General features: G+C 40.7%; 1 protein-coding gene across 1 annotated transcript in view; it reads right to left on the bottom strand.

The window, feature by feature from the left end:
* Window positions 1-14,449, bottom strand: part of KIF20B (kinesin family member 20B) — a 160,238-nt gene that overhangs the window by 79,430 nt on the left and 66,359 nt on the right. The window contains exons 20-22 of the mRNA XM_040362115.1: window positions 8,657-9,779; window positions 6,538-6,676; window positions 690-812 (exon numbers count right to left, since the gene is read on the bottom strand). Of these exons, the coding sequence (XP_040218049.1) occupies window positions 690-812; window positions 6,538-6,676; window positions 8,657-9,779 (1,385 nt within the window). The remainder of the gene's footprint in view (window positions 1-689; window positions 813-6,537; window positions 6,677-8,656; window positions 9,780-14,449) is intronic.

The following is a 14,449-nucleotide window of genomic DNA, read 5'->3' as shown; positions in this document are numbered from 1 at the left end:
CATATTTTTTGTTAAAAAAAAAAAAAAAAATCGCAATAAGCATATATTAATTGGTTTGTGCAAAAGTTATAGCGGCTACAAAATAGGGGATAGTTTTATTGCATTTTTATTTTGATTTATACTAGTAATGGCAGCTATCTGCGATTTTTATTGTGACCGTGACATCGCGACATATCGGACACTTTAGACACATTTTTGGGACCATTCACATTTATACAGCGATTAGTGCTATAAAACTGCACTGATTACTGTGTAAATGTGACTGGCAGGGAAGGGGTTAACACTAGGGGGCGCTCAAGGGGTTAAATATGTTTCCTGGGAGTGATTCTTACTGTAGGGGGAGGGGGACTCACAAGAGGAGGAGACCGATGTGTGTTCCTCTGTACTGGGAACACACATCGGTCTCCTCACCTCTGACAGGAGGTGGATCTGCGTGTTTACACACACAGATCCACACTCCTGCCATGATCACGGGCAATCGCGGGTGCCGCGAAGCAAAGGACGTCATATGACGTCCACCCGGGGAGAGACAGTATGCCAACGTCATATTACTATGGCTCAGTAGGGAACTGGTTAAAATATATTTGAGTTGGGAATCTGTCTTAATAATGCTATATTTGCAAATATAAGTAAGAATTAAAGAACCTTCCCCTGCAGCTAGGCTTTGAGGATCCTTAGTATACGATTACCTTACTAAGTTGCTGAATAGTCCTCTGTTTCATTTCGATTTCACTAGACATCTGCTTTTTCTGTTTCTCATAATCATTAATTTTATTGCTTAGGGTCTTCTTCTCTTCACGCATAGCAGAGATCTGAAACAAGTAAACAAAGTTGACAAAAAAAAAAAAGCTGGTATGGCTGCACTCATATTTGCATATAAGAGCTTAAATGTATTTCCTTTAATTTAAAACAATAAAATACAGCCAACGCGTTTCAGCCGCTAATGAGGTCCTAGTTGCTGCAATGCGTCAGCTGTAATTTATAATCTATAAAAAACAGGGTGCAATCAGCGCAAATATATAGATCAAAAAATTATGATATTAAAAGTGTATTTATGTGATACAGACCCCCAGGGTTCAGATCACTGGTAATGCCAGCTGAACACTAAGGGAAATTCGCAAAAATCCTAAGCAAGTAAAAAATAACATAGAAAAAGTGCAGCGCAAAACTCAAATATATAAATGATACTGGTATACTCAAACACCAATACCATAAGTGTGAATATGAATATGCAGAAAAAATGAAAAAAAAAAAAATATTAAAAATTAAATACAATTCAAACAAACAGTCCATAAGTGTCAGAAGATGAGTGAATTAAACGAAAATAAATCTCCACCACGTGACAATCCACCAAAATTTTGAAGTGATCCCTCCACCGTTGTAGATGGCTACTCTCACCTTCATATATGGACCACTGAGTTAACAGATGGTCAATAAAGCAAATCAAATAGGCAGGTCATGAACAGGAACCAGGCTGATGTATTAGATCCTCATAAGACAACCAAACCGCAAAGGACAGGTGCATGTAAAGAGATAATCACAGACTAAGTGCTCACTGTTGCAATGTGTGGATTTATTCTTTAAAAGAAGCAAAAGTCAGGCTACTCACATTTGGCCAGACAAAAAACGGCATGAAGTAACAATCTTTAGGAATGAACAGCAGATGAGCGACGTGATGTTTAGGAGCCTGAAACATCACGTCGCTCATCTGCTGTTCATTCCTAAAGATTGTTACTTCATGCCGTTTTTTGTCTGGCCAAATGTGAGTAGCCTGACTTTTGCTTCTTTTAAAGAATAAATCCACACATTGCAACAGTGAGCACTTAGTCTGTGATTATCTCTTTACATGCACCTGTCCTTTGCGGTTTGGTTGTCTTATGAGGATCTAATACATCAGCCTGGTTCCTGTTCATGACCTGCCTATTTGATTTGCTTTATTGACCATCTGTTAACTCAGTGGTCCATATATGAAGGTGAGAGTAGCCATCTACAACGGTGGAGGGATCACTTCAAAATTTTGGTGGATTGTCACGTGGTGGAGATTTATTTTCGTTTAATTCACTCATCTTCTGACACTTATGGACTTTTGGACTGTTTGTTTGAATTGTATTTAATTTTTAATATTTTTTTTTTTTTCATTTTTTCTGCATATTCATATTTACACTTATGGTATTGGTGTTTGAGTATACCAGTATTATTTATATATTTGAGTTTTGCGCTGCACTTTTTCTATTTTATTTTGTAATTTATAATCTTACATTAAAAGGAAGTTAATTTATGCTATTATACTGGAGTGCCGGCTTTTCCTTGCATGCATTGAGCTTTGGAGGTGGCTGGAAGGCCTGTTCAGCCTGAGCATCCAACCCGCAGCCTTGGAATCCAGTTGGGGTTGCAGTGCAGCTTCACCTGTTGTTCTCGGAATGGCTGCACTGTCTGACACTCAAATAACCAAACTTATGACATAGCCAAATATATGATCAAATATATGATCAATTAAATTTCATTATGTACTATGTAGCAAGGCTGTACATTGACAATTAAGATGTTAGATTATCAAGGAAAGCTGATCGGTATGGACAATACTATGTAGTCAAGGTCCTGACAGGGACTGAATTTTACAGCTCCAGAACATTTAATGCTTTCATACAGGACAGGTTCAGACAATCACATCACAAGCCAGAAAGACTTGAGAAGGGTTTGTAAGAAGGTTAACATCAGAAACAGATCCCTGGTAAATGTCACAGAAGCCTGTCGCACTCCGCTTGAGTGCTTCTGTCATACATCGCTTCCTCCAGTCTGATTATAGATATAAAAAAAAACTAGCTCAGTTACAAAGCTGGAACATGATACGCTTTATTTGAACAAACTCACCCAAAAATATACACCAGGAGGACATCTCTCTAGCAACACAATCTTTAACCAGAAACAGAATTAACATAGTCAATTAAACTAGTATCTTAAAGAAGGTGAGGCGACTCCATGCCGACCTGGCCATTGTTGTGATTAATCAGGCTTTTACTACAGGTCAGACTTGTTGTCACCGAGCTTCACACATTATTATACAGTGCCTCGCAAAAGTATTCACCCCCTTGGCTTTTTACCTCTTTTGTTACATTACAACCTTTAGTTCAATGTTTTTTTTAATGTGAATTGTATGTGATGGATCAGAACATAAAAGTCTAAGTTGATGAAGTAAAATTAGAAAAATATATACATAAGACTATTTTTCAGAAATACAAAACTGATAATTGGCATGTGTGTATGTATTTCACCCCCTTTGTTATGAAGCCCATAAAAAGCTCTGGTGCAACCAATTACCTTTAGAAGTCACATGATTAGTGAAATGTTCACCTGTGTGCAATCTAAGGGTCCTTTCACACGTGCGGACCGTTTTTTAGATCAGTGTTTTATCATCAGTTGATCCGTTTTTTCATCCGTTTTTCAATCCGTTTTTTTTTTTGTTAGAACTTTATTTTTATTACATATTTTGATGAAAAACGGATGTTAGCGGATCGGATGTTAAACGGATCGTCCGCTAACATCCGTTTTTCGTCCGTTCCGTTTTTTTGACGGAAGAAAAATAGGGTTTTCTTCCGGTCAAAAAAAACGGAGCTTAACGGAGACTGATGTTAACGGACGTTAGCGGATGCTCATCCGCTAACGTACGCTATCCCATTGGAAAGCATTGCAGTCCTTAAACGGATGTATGAAAAAACGGACGAACGGTCCGCACGTGTGAAAGGACCCCAAGTGTCACATGATCTGTCATTACATATACACACCTTTTTGAAAGGCTCCAGAGCCTGCAACACCTAAGCAAGAGGCACCACTAACCAAACACTGCCATGAAGACCAAGGACCTCTCCAAACAAGTAAGGGACAATGTTGTTGAGAAATAAAAGTCAGGGTTAGGTTATAAAAAAATATCCACATCTTTGATGATCCCTAGGAGCACCATCAAATCTATCATAACCAAATGGAAAGAACAAGGCACAACAGCAAACCTGCTAAGAGACGGCCGCACACCAAAATTCACGGACCGGGCAAGGAGGCCCTTAATCAGAGAGGCAGCACAAACTCCCAAAATGTATAGAGGAAGGTACTCTGGCCTGATTAGACTAAAACTGAATTTTTTGTCCATCAGAGAAAACGCTATGTCTGGCGCAAACCCAACATTACATAAAGAACACCATCCCCACAGTAAAACATGGTGGTGGCAGCATCATGCTGTTTGGATGTTCTTCAGCAGTCGGGACTGGGAAACTGGTCAGAGTTTAGGGAAAGATGTATGGTGCTAAATACAGGGATTCTTGAGCAAAACCTGTACCACTCTGTGTGTGATTTGAGGCTAGGACGGAGGTTCACCTCCCAGCAGGACAATGACCCCAAACACACTGCTAAAGCAACAATTGAGTAATTTAAGGGGAAACATGTAAATGTGTTGGAATGGCCTAGTCAAAGCCCAGACCTCAATCCAAAATCTGAGGTCAGACTTAAAGATTGCTCTTCACAAGCGTAAACCATCCAACTTGAAAGAGCTGGAGCAGTTTTGCAAAGAGGAATGGGCAAAATCCCAGTGGTAAGATGTGGCAAGCTCACAGACTTATCCAATGTGACTTGGAGCTGTGATAGCCGCAAAATGTGGCTCTACAAAGTATTGACTTTAGGGGGGGGGGGGGGGGATAGTTATGCACATTGACTTTTTCTGTTATTTTGTCCTATTTGTTGTTTGCTTCACAATAAAAATAAATCTTCAACGTTGTGGGCATGTTCTGTAAATTAAATGATGCAAATCCTCAAACAATCCATGTTAATTCCAGGTTGTGAGGCAACAAAAAATGGCAAGGGGTTGAATACTTTTGCAAGTAACTGTACATTATCATAAGTATAAACACAGGACACCTTACAAAAGCAGGAGCTCCAGTAGCAGACAGATGTTGTCTACTTTGTACAGAGGCCAATGTGATCAGCTCTGTCGAGTTCAGAATCAAACAAACCAGGAATAGTATATATATATATATATATATATATATATATATATATATATATATATATATATATATATATATATATATATATATATATAATATCCTGGGTGATACTGTGAATAATTATTACTGTTCCATTTTAAGTAATCCAAGCCACATTTTTTCAGTCACCCTGTGCCCCTAATAGACATAGAAGGTTGCTTGGGGATCTGAAACAAGGGTTTCCCAACCTCTCCAAGGGATTCTGGGTTCCACGAGCCATCCACCAAAAGTGACTCCCGTCACAGTATACAATTCAGAATGTAGTAAAACATAATTGATCATACTACAGATTGGAAACAAAAACAGAATAATTCCGCACTGTCTATAAATGGTGAGCAGCTACAAAACCAATCGACAAGTGGAAAAACAAACAAAACACATGAATGTAGCGCTAAAGTGTACCAAATAATGAAAACACTGTGTTGAAAATAAATGAACATAGGTCTGTGAATACATGTGACAAATAAATAAAGAAAACAGTCTCTGTGTTGACAACAAATGATGGTGATAGTCCAATGAAAGTAAAAGGAGATAATGCTCCCTTAACCAAACGTGACAATGGATATATAAAGAAAGAAGCTGCCACCATCTGGAGAGAGGCTTACCAGAAGTATTACATCCTGAGGAACGTGGGTTTGAAAGGGTCAATCAGGCATGATAAAAATCCTGTAGGACCAATCATCAGCTGCAGCTCTCATGCGACCTCCAATGCTTCAAGATGTGATGACCAAGGTGAATAGGTGATGGATGCTTGTGTAGAGTGACCCACCAGAAGTCAAATGGAGAGTAACTGTTTTTTCGGGATGCAAGGATCTGGAACTCTTCCAAAACTGCCCGAAGCAATATTTCCACCATATGTAAGATTTGGGCTCTTGTGGACATCGCTGGATCAGGTAAGATCACCCCAATCTTACATATGGCGGAGGTATTGCTTCGGCAGTTTTGGAAGAGTTCCAGATCCTCGTATACCGAAAAAACAGTTACTCTCCATTTGGCCTTGATATTTGACCTCTGGTGGATCACTCTACAAAAGCATCTATCACCTATTCACCTTGATCGTCACATCCTGAAGCATTGGAGGTCGCATGAGAGCTGCAGCTGAGGATTGGTCCTACAGGATTTTTATCATGTTTGATTGACCCTTTCAAACTTGTGTTCCTCAGGGTTCAATACTTCCAGTAAGCCTCTCTCCAGATGTTGGCAGCTTCTTTCTTTCTTTCTATTTCCATTGTCACGTTTGGATTAAGGGAGCATTATCACCCTTTACTTTCATTGGACTATCACCATCATTTGTTGTCAACACAGAGACTGTTTTCTTTATACATTTATTTGTCACATGTATTCACAGACATATGTTCATTTATTTTCAACACAGTGTTTTCATTATTTGTTTTCATTAGCGCTACATTCATGTGTTTTATCATACAACCGATATTGAGAGATTTGCAGAACTCCTTTTACATAAAAGGGGGAAAAAAAAAAAAAAAAAAGATATAAATGCACTAACCTCTTTTTCAACTTGTTGCATTTGCTTTTTAGCATCAGCTAATTTGTCTTTTAGGTCTGAATAGTCCTCTTCCTTTCTCTGAAGCTCAAGTTGTGTTGTTTTTAGTTGACTGGTTTGTTGTGAAAGGTCTTTCTTTAACCTTAATAACATAATGGTGGGGAAAAAAGGGGAAAAGGAAGTTTCACATAAGCCATAAACCAAGTGGAACCCAGAAGCAAAAATTAAATAAAAAACAAAAAAAAACGAACACCTCACTGTTGCATAAAACTAACATTTACTAGCATCTCAATACATCTTAAAGGGGTGTTCCAGCCAATTTTTATGTTTATTAAAAGTCAGCAGCTACAAAAAGTGCAGCTGCTGGCTTTTAATAAACATACACTTGCCTGCTCCAGCGTTCCAGCGACACGCCGGCCGGGGCTCGGCTCCTCTCCCCCCCTCACCGGCGTCTTCATTTCAACTGTGGGCACCCGGCCGTGACAGCTTTCGGCTTCACGGCTGGGCATCCACTGTGCATGCGCGAGCGGCACTGCGCATGCGCGTGGCCCTGCGCCGTCTGATTGGACAGGAGATCGCCTAGGACCTGTGACGTGTCCTAGGCGATTCGCCTACAGGGAGGGGCTGCTGTAGGCGATTAAGCTTAATCGCCTAACCAGCCTCTTGGCGGAAGTGGGACAGAAAGTCCCACTCCTCCTGAAGCCCCCACTCCCCCCCCAAAAAAATTACATGCCAAATGTGGCATGTAAGGGGGTGAGGAGTGGGATAAGCGGAAGTTCCAATTTTGGGTGGAACTCCGCTTTAACTTTCGAAGATATGAACATGCTTTTACATATCCAATCATGCGAGTTAGTTCACATTTCTGGTAGTGGTGGTTCTGTGCACTTTACTGCATACAGTTCTTTATCTATATTTCAACCTTTTTTGCCATGTATTATTTGTGTGAAACGTGTTATAAGCCTAATATAGTAATTTATTGGACCGGTTGTGTTGGTTGGGTACCCAGGTTAACTTTATTGGACTTACAAGTTGATTGAACGTGCTCTCAGAACAGAACTCGTTTGTATGTAGAGGACTGCAAGACCTCTTTCACAATGGGGCCGTCTGTGCGTTTGTGCTAAAGCTCCGCTCATTTTAGCCGCGCTTTACGGCTGTTTAAGCGTCACTTCCGGCCGCTAGCGAGGCGCTTTTAAACCCCCCCCCTAGCAGGTGAAGGGGTTAAAAGCACCTGTGTTTCAAAACCACTTTTCAGGTGCTTTGGAAGCGTTGCCCATTAATTTCAATGGGCAGGGTATTTTGGGAGAGCTGTATACAGTGCTCCCAAACCACCCCAAAGATGCTGCTTGCATGACTTTCTAACATCCCGCATTATCAATGTGCATTTTGCACATTGATTTTGCTTCTAATTAGTTTACATATTGTACGTTTAACTTGTAAGGGGGGTATTTTGGGATACAATAAATCTTTAAGCAGTATTACGCTATCTGGACATTATATTCCTTTCACATGGTATGCTGGATCCCTGCAAGGTAAACATGGTGAAGGTTCAATTGAAAATGGTTTTTGATTAAAAGGGGATTTTTACCCTGATTTGTGGCGTGTGCATCCCCAAAGGGGAAATCCCCTCAGGCGGTGAAGCTTTTCTGGTGGAAGGTGTTTGGCTTAAGATCAATACCATTAATACCAGTTCCCTCATATGAACAATATATGTTTTTGGCAAAGCGCCGCTGCAATATTTTTATGGACTCTTATTTCTGAAGACTTTTCATATTGTCTTTTATATGACTGCTCGTGTGTGATTATCGCAAATATATTACTTTTACACCCGTATTGTTTCATTCCTGAGCCCTGAACGGTGCTTTTAGTTAGGTGGGCGTATTGAAGGCATCCTTCACAGCTTTACAGGTGCTATTTATAGCACTAAAACGCCTGAAAACTGCCTCAGTGTGAAAGGGGTCTAAAAGCTATTTATCAGTTTAATGACTAAAGTACATCAGGCTAAGAAAACCAAAAGATTTACAATTAAAAGGTAAATTTTTCGTACTCAAATACCTCCCCTTAAGCAGAAGATCTGGACTCTATTCCAAATACACAGACACAGTTTAGCGCGTATTAAACTTACAGCTCAATTTCTTTTGTTGTTTCTGCCATTTGCTTTTCTTTATCATTTTTGGCACTCTGAGCACCTGAAAGCTCTTCCACCATCTGTTTAATCTTCAATTCTAATTCACCCTTTTCAACACCTAATTTCTGGTGGTTATTTTCACAATTCGCGTGTTCTGCTTGGATATCTGCCAACTGTTTTTCCATCGACAGAAATGCAACAGATTTTTCTTTGGTCTGGTCTTCCAAGCTGCTAAGCTTTTTACATTTTTCTTTGTAAGATTCCACAAGTAGCTTCAGATCTTTCATCTGTTGGCTAGTCAACATTGCCTCATTTTTGTAATCCATTTCTTGCTGTTTAAGTTTCTCCAAATCTTTGGAAGCTTCTAACAACTGCTTTTGCAGCTCACTAATAAGTTGGTCATTCTCTCTTAGAAGAGAGCCTTGAGAAAGAGACTCCTGGAGATGGACTTGTAAGGTGTCTTTTGCCTTCTGGAGTTCAGTCATTTTGTTCTTCAGGTCTTCAAGCTCTTTTTTGAGATGTTGGATCTGTTCATTCTTTTTGCCAGATTCCTGAAGAACTTCTTGACACTTCCTCCATAACCCTTCTATGGCGTTGTAAAATGTACTCTCTCTTCCTGATCCCATTTTCTCCGCTAGACTGTCACTTCCTCCAAATGTTAGGCATTTCCGTAATGAGTTCTGAACTGAATCACTTAGATTAAGACATTCTGCCTCAGAGTCTGGCTTGGTCTCATTTTTATTAAAATCATCCAGCTTACTCTGAATAGTTTTAATTTGAGCAACCTTACTAGCAGTACTTTCTTTGTTGTGATCTATTTCCTGCTTTAACATCTTAACAGTGCCTTCCAGAGTGGAAGCACAATGTTTTTCCGCCTGCAGCTCACAAGCAATGGTTTTATTTTTTGAGTCCAACTCAGTAATCTGTTCTTTACAGCTAGCTAGTTTCTCTTTTAATTCATCAATAGTCCGATTTAGGTGGAGTACTTGAACTTTGTAGTGTTCATTTTCAGCCTTAACCTCTTCTAATTTTTGCTGTGTGTTCATGTTCTCTATGTTCCCTAGGGAGTCTTTTCGCTTGTAATTGCTTTCCATGCTAGCAGCATTACTTTCCAGAAGTTCTAAAAAATACAAATTAAAGCTTGATTAAGAAAGCACAAGTGACGGTAAATAACAAAAATTGTTTTACAGTGTAATCACTGCAAAATACTTTCCTTGGAGTCTAGTGAGGGACACCAAAAGTCTTTAACCTTCAATAAATACTGCCAACTACAGTACAGGAAAATTGTACACTGAAAAACAAACTATAGGCCAGCCAAACCCTCCTACTACCAGATTGCCTCAGTTTTGTAGCAAACCAGGACTGATGCATAATCATAAACACAGAGACTCAGGTCTGACCCCTCTAAGGACCTCAAGAAAGGGATTACAAAAATCCTATTTTCTTTCTCTTACATTGAAAGTGGCTGTAAAGGCACAAGGGGCCAGATCCACAAAAATCTGCCTATCTTTAGGCAGGCGTAGTGTATCTAAGATACACTACGCCGCCGTAACTTAGAGCGTAGTTTCCGTATCCTGAAAGTAATTGCGCCGTAAGTTACGGCGGCGTAGTGTGACTGTCGGCATAGGCGCGCAATTCAAATGGATAAGATGTGGGCGTGTTTTATGTCAAATTCTACTTGACCCCACGTAAATTACGTTTTTTTTTTTTTTAACGGCGCAGGCACCGTCCGTGGGGGTATCCCAGTGCGCATGCTCGAAATCACGTCGCAAATAGCCAATGCTTTCGACGTGAATGTAATTTACGCAAAGCCCTATTAGCGAACGTTTTACGCAAACGACGGAAAATTCAACGCTGTCCCCACGTCCATACTTAACATTGCGTACGCCTCATAGACCCAGGGGTACCGTTACGCCAAAAAAAACCTTACGTAAACGTAAAAAAATGCGCCGGGCGGACGTACGTTTAAGGATTAGCTAATTTGCATACTCTACGTGGAAATCAACGCCACCTAGCGGCCAGCGTAAATATGCACCTAAGATCCGACGGCGTACTAAGACGTAGGTCAGTCGGATCGAGCCCACATTCAGTCGTATCTTGTTTTGTGGATACAAAACAAAGATACGACGGGCATCTTAGAACTTACCCGGCGTAAGTTCTTTGTGGATCTGGGCCAAGGTCTTTAACCTTCATACATTCTCTGCATGAAGGTAAAAAACCTGTGTGCAGCAGCCCCACCTCCTAATACTTACCTGAGCCCCCTCTGAATCCAGCGATTTCCAAGAGAGCCTTGCCTCTGCGGAGACTCATCAATCACAGCTAGTGAGCCAATCGGGAGATGGAGGGGCAGGGCTAAGCTTCAGTCCTTTGTGTGAATTGGTGCCCCAAGCCATTAGCTGTGGGGGCACCCGACAGGAGTGAGGGGACAGGAGCACCAGCGTGGGACCCGAGAAGAGAAGAATTTGGGCTGCTCTGTGCCAAGCTACTGCACAGAGCAGGCAAGAATACGTTTTTTTTTAATAAAAGCATTTCAACAGTGAGGCGGGCAACACAGTATATAACTTTCAATTCAAACATTTTGGAACTGCCTGCAGCCAAAATGGCACTTAAAAGGACTATTCACCCAAAGTGGGCATCAGATGAGGCCAAAGTGTCCACCTGGTGAAACTTGGCGAATGTGTGAAGAAAAGACCAGTTGGCAAACGTGCAAATCTGGGAAATTGTTTCTTGATTGCAAAAAGCGCTCACAGTCCTAATATTGCACTCTTGACAGAAGAGGGTGGAACACAATCCTTGAGACTATAGGCTTGGATTATGGCCTGTCTGAGCCATCTAAAGATGGTGGAAGGAGAATATGGTGCAACCTTAGGGGATTCAACTGGGATTTTAAAAGAGAATCAGTCTTTCTTAAAGTAGTAGCTGAGAGATACACACTCATAGTCTAAACCACATCCAGCCAACAGAGAGAAGTTTTATTTTGGCGAGACGACAGTGAAAAGAACAAACAATGTCCTTGTTTACGAAAGGCAGAAATTACATTGGACAAGTCGTCCTGGGCCTCTACACCACTTCTTATGCAAAACTAGAAAGGGTTCCTTTCAGGATAAGGCCACCAGTTCAGACACTCGAAAAACACAACCTTGCAGATGAGTAGAGACCACGCATTTTAATGGAACCAAACCAATGTTTCTGAAGAGTAGCGAGAACTAGATTAAAGCGCCACTACAGGACAATTTCCACCCCATGCCCAACTACCTTTGTGATTTTTTTTTTTAATAACCTTCAACTAAGGCCACAAGACTTTGCAGCCCAGAGTCTTGTCCCTTTTCTGTTTACTTTCTGCTTGATACCTTCTTCAGATAGCCACATGTGCCTGCAGGACATGGACACAATTTAATGTCTACGGTGGGGCTCTCAAGTGCAAAAGAAAAATAATGTAATCACATTGGCGCAGTAGGGGACTGGTGATCTCAGACTCCATATACAGTGCCTTGAAAAAGTATTCATACCTTGAAATTTTCCACATTTTGTCATGTCACAACCAAAAACCTAAATGTATTTTATTGGGATTTTATGTTATACAGTAGACCAACACAAAGTGGCACACAATTGTGAATCGGAAGGAAAATTATAAATGATTTTCATTTTTTTTTTTACAAATATCTGAAATGCGTGGCGTGCATTTGTATTCGGCCCACTTTACTCTGATGCCCCAACTAAAATTTAGTGAAACCAGTTGCCTTCAGAAGTCACCTAATCAGTAAATAGAGTCCCGCCTGTATGTAATTTAATCTCCGTATAGCTACAGCGGTTCTGTGAAGCCCTAAGAGGTTTGTTACAGAGCCTTAGTGAACAACATCATGAAGGCCAAGGAACACACCAGACAGGTCAGGGATAGAGTTGTGGAGAAGTTTAAAGCAGGGTTAGGTTATATATATTATATATATTACACATATACACACACACACACATATATACACACACACACACACACACACACACACACACCCACCAAGCTTTGAACATCTCACGAAGCAATGCTCAATCCATCATCCAAAAAAGGAAAGCGCACAAGAGCAAACCTACCAAGACATGGCCATCCACCTAAACTGACAGGCTGGGCAAGGAGAGCATTAGTTAGAGAAGCAGCCAAGAGGCCCATGGTAACTCTGGAGGAGCTGCAGAGATCCACAGCTCAGGTGAGAGAATCTGTCCACAGGACAATTTGGCATTTATGGAAGAGTGGCAAGAAAAAAAGCTATTGTTGAAAGAAAGTCATAAGAAGTCCTGTATGCAGTTTGCGATAAGCCATGTGGGGGACACAGCAAACAAGTGGAAGAAGCTGCTCTGGCCAGATGAGACAATTATTGAACATGTTGGCCTAAAAGCAAATTGCTGTGTGGCAGAACACTAACACTGCACATTACCCTGGACACACCATCCCCACCGCAAAACATGGTGGTGGCAGCATCATGTTGTGGGGATGCTTTTCTTTGGCAGGGAAGCTGGTCAGAGCTGATGGGAAGATGGATGGAGCCAAATACAGGGAAATCTTAGAAGAAAATCTGTTACAGTCTGAAAAAGACTCAAGACTGGGGTGGAGGTTCACCTTCCACCAGGATAACGACCCTAAACATACAGCCAGAGCTACAATGGAATGATATAGATCAAAGCATATTCATGTGTTAGAATGGCCCAGTCACAGTCCAGACCTAAATCCAATTGAGAATCTGTGGCAAGACTTGAAAATTGCTGTTCACAGATGCTCCCCATCCAATCTGACAGAGCTTAAACTATTTACAAAATAGAATGGGCAAAAATGTCACTCTAGTTGTGCAAAGCTGGTAGACATACCCAAAAAGACTTGCAGCTTTAATTGCAGGGAAAGGTGGTTCTACAAAGTATTGATTCAGGTGGATGAATACAAATGCATGCCACACTTTTCAGATACTTATTTGTAAACAATTTTGAAAACCATTTATCATTTTCTTTCCACTTCACAATTTTGTGCCACTTTGTGTTGGTCTATCACATAAAATCCCAATAAAATAAAATACATTTAAGTTTTTGGTTGTAACATGTCAAAATGTGGAAAATTTCAAATGGTATGAATAGTTTTTTTTAATGCACTGTACACCACTGGATTTATAGTCCCTTAAACCCAAGAACCAGCCGTAGCTAGGGACAATTTGGGCGAGTATACCTGGCTTCACAAGTTAAGGGGGGGGGGGTAGTCTAGTACTGTAGAATGGATTAGGGATGGGTGGGGGCTGGGAGTACACTCTCTCTGTTTACCATGATTATTGAAAGTGAAACTAAAAGAAATTTCCATATTTTGGGTTGACTGCAGAACAGTAATAGAAGCAAAATCTTTCAATGGGGACACTTGTTCTACGGATTGTGGTGACATGCAGGAATTCCCTCACTTTGGAGTGATTTCCTCTCACTTCCTGTTTTGGCTATGGTACAGGAAGTGAAAGGAAATCTCCCCTATTGGACACAGATGGCGAAAAAATGGCAGGGTTATAACCCCCACAATTAAGCCTATAACACCCATGGGCCGAATGACAGCCGGTTCAATATCTAACATCAGATTGTCGGTACAGCAGCTCCGACCTCAACTCTCAGATTTTTATCTCCATTCATCCCCCTCTGGTTTGAACGAAAAAAAGAAAAAAAATTCTAGTGGTGTGTGCTAGGCTTTACTCTATCCAAAATGGGAAAAAAAGTTTTGCTTTTAGTTACACTTCAATTAATTAGCTTGATTAGTTATACAGCAACAGTGGTTAA

This window comes from Rana temporaria, chromosome 8 (genome assembly GCF_905171775.1).
Source record: "Rana temporaria chromosome 8, aRanTem1.1, whole genome shotgun sequence".
Taxonomy (NCBI): domain Eukaryota; kingdom Metazoa; phylum Chordata; class Amphibia; order Anura; family Ranidae; genus Rana; species Rana temporaria.
This window is presented reverse-complemented; position numbering and strand designations above follow the sequence as displayed.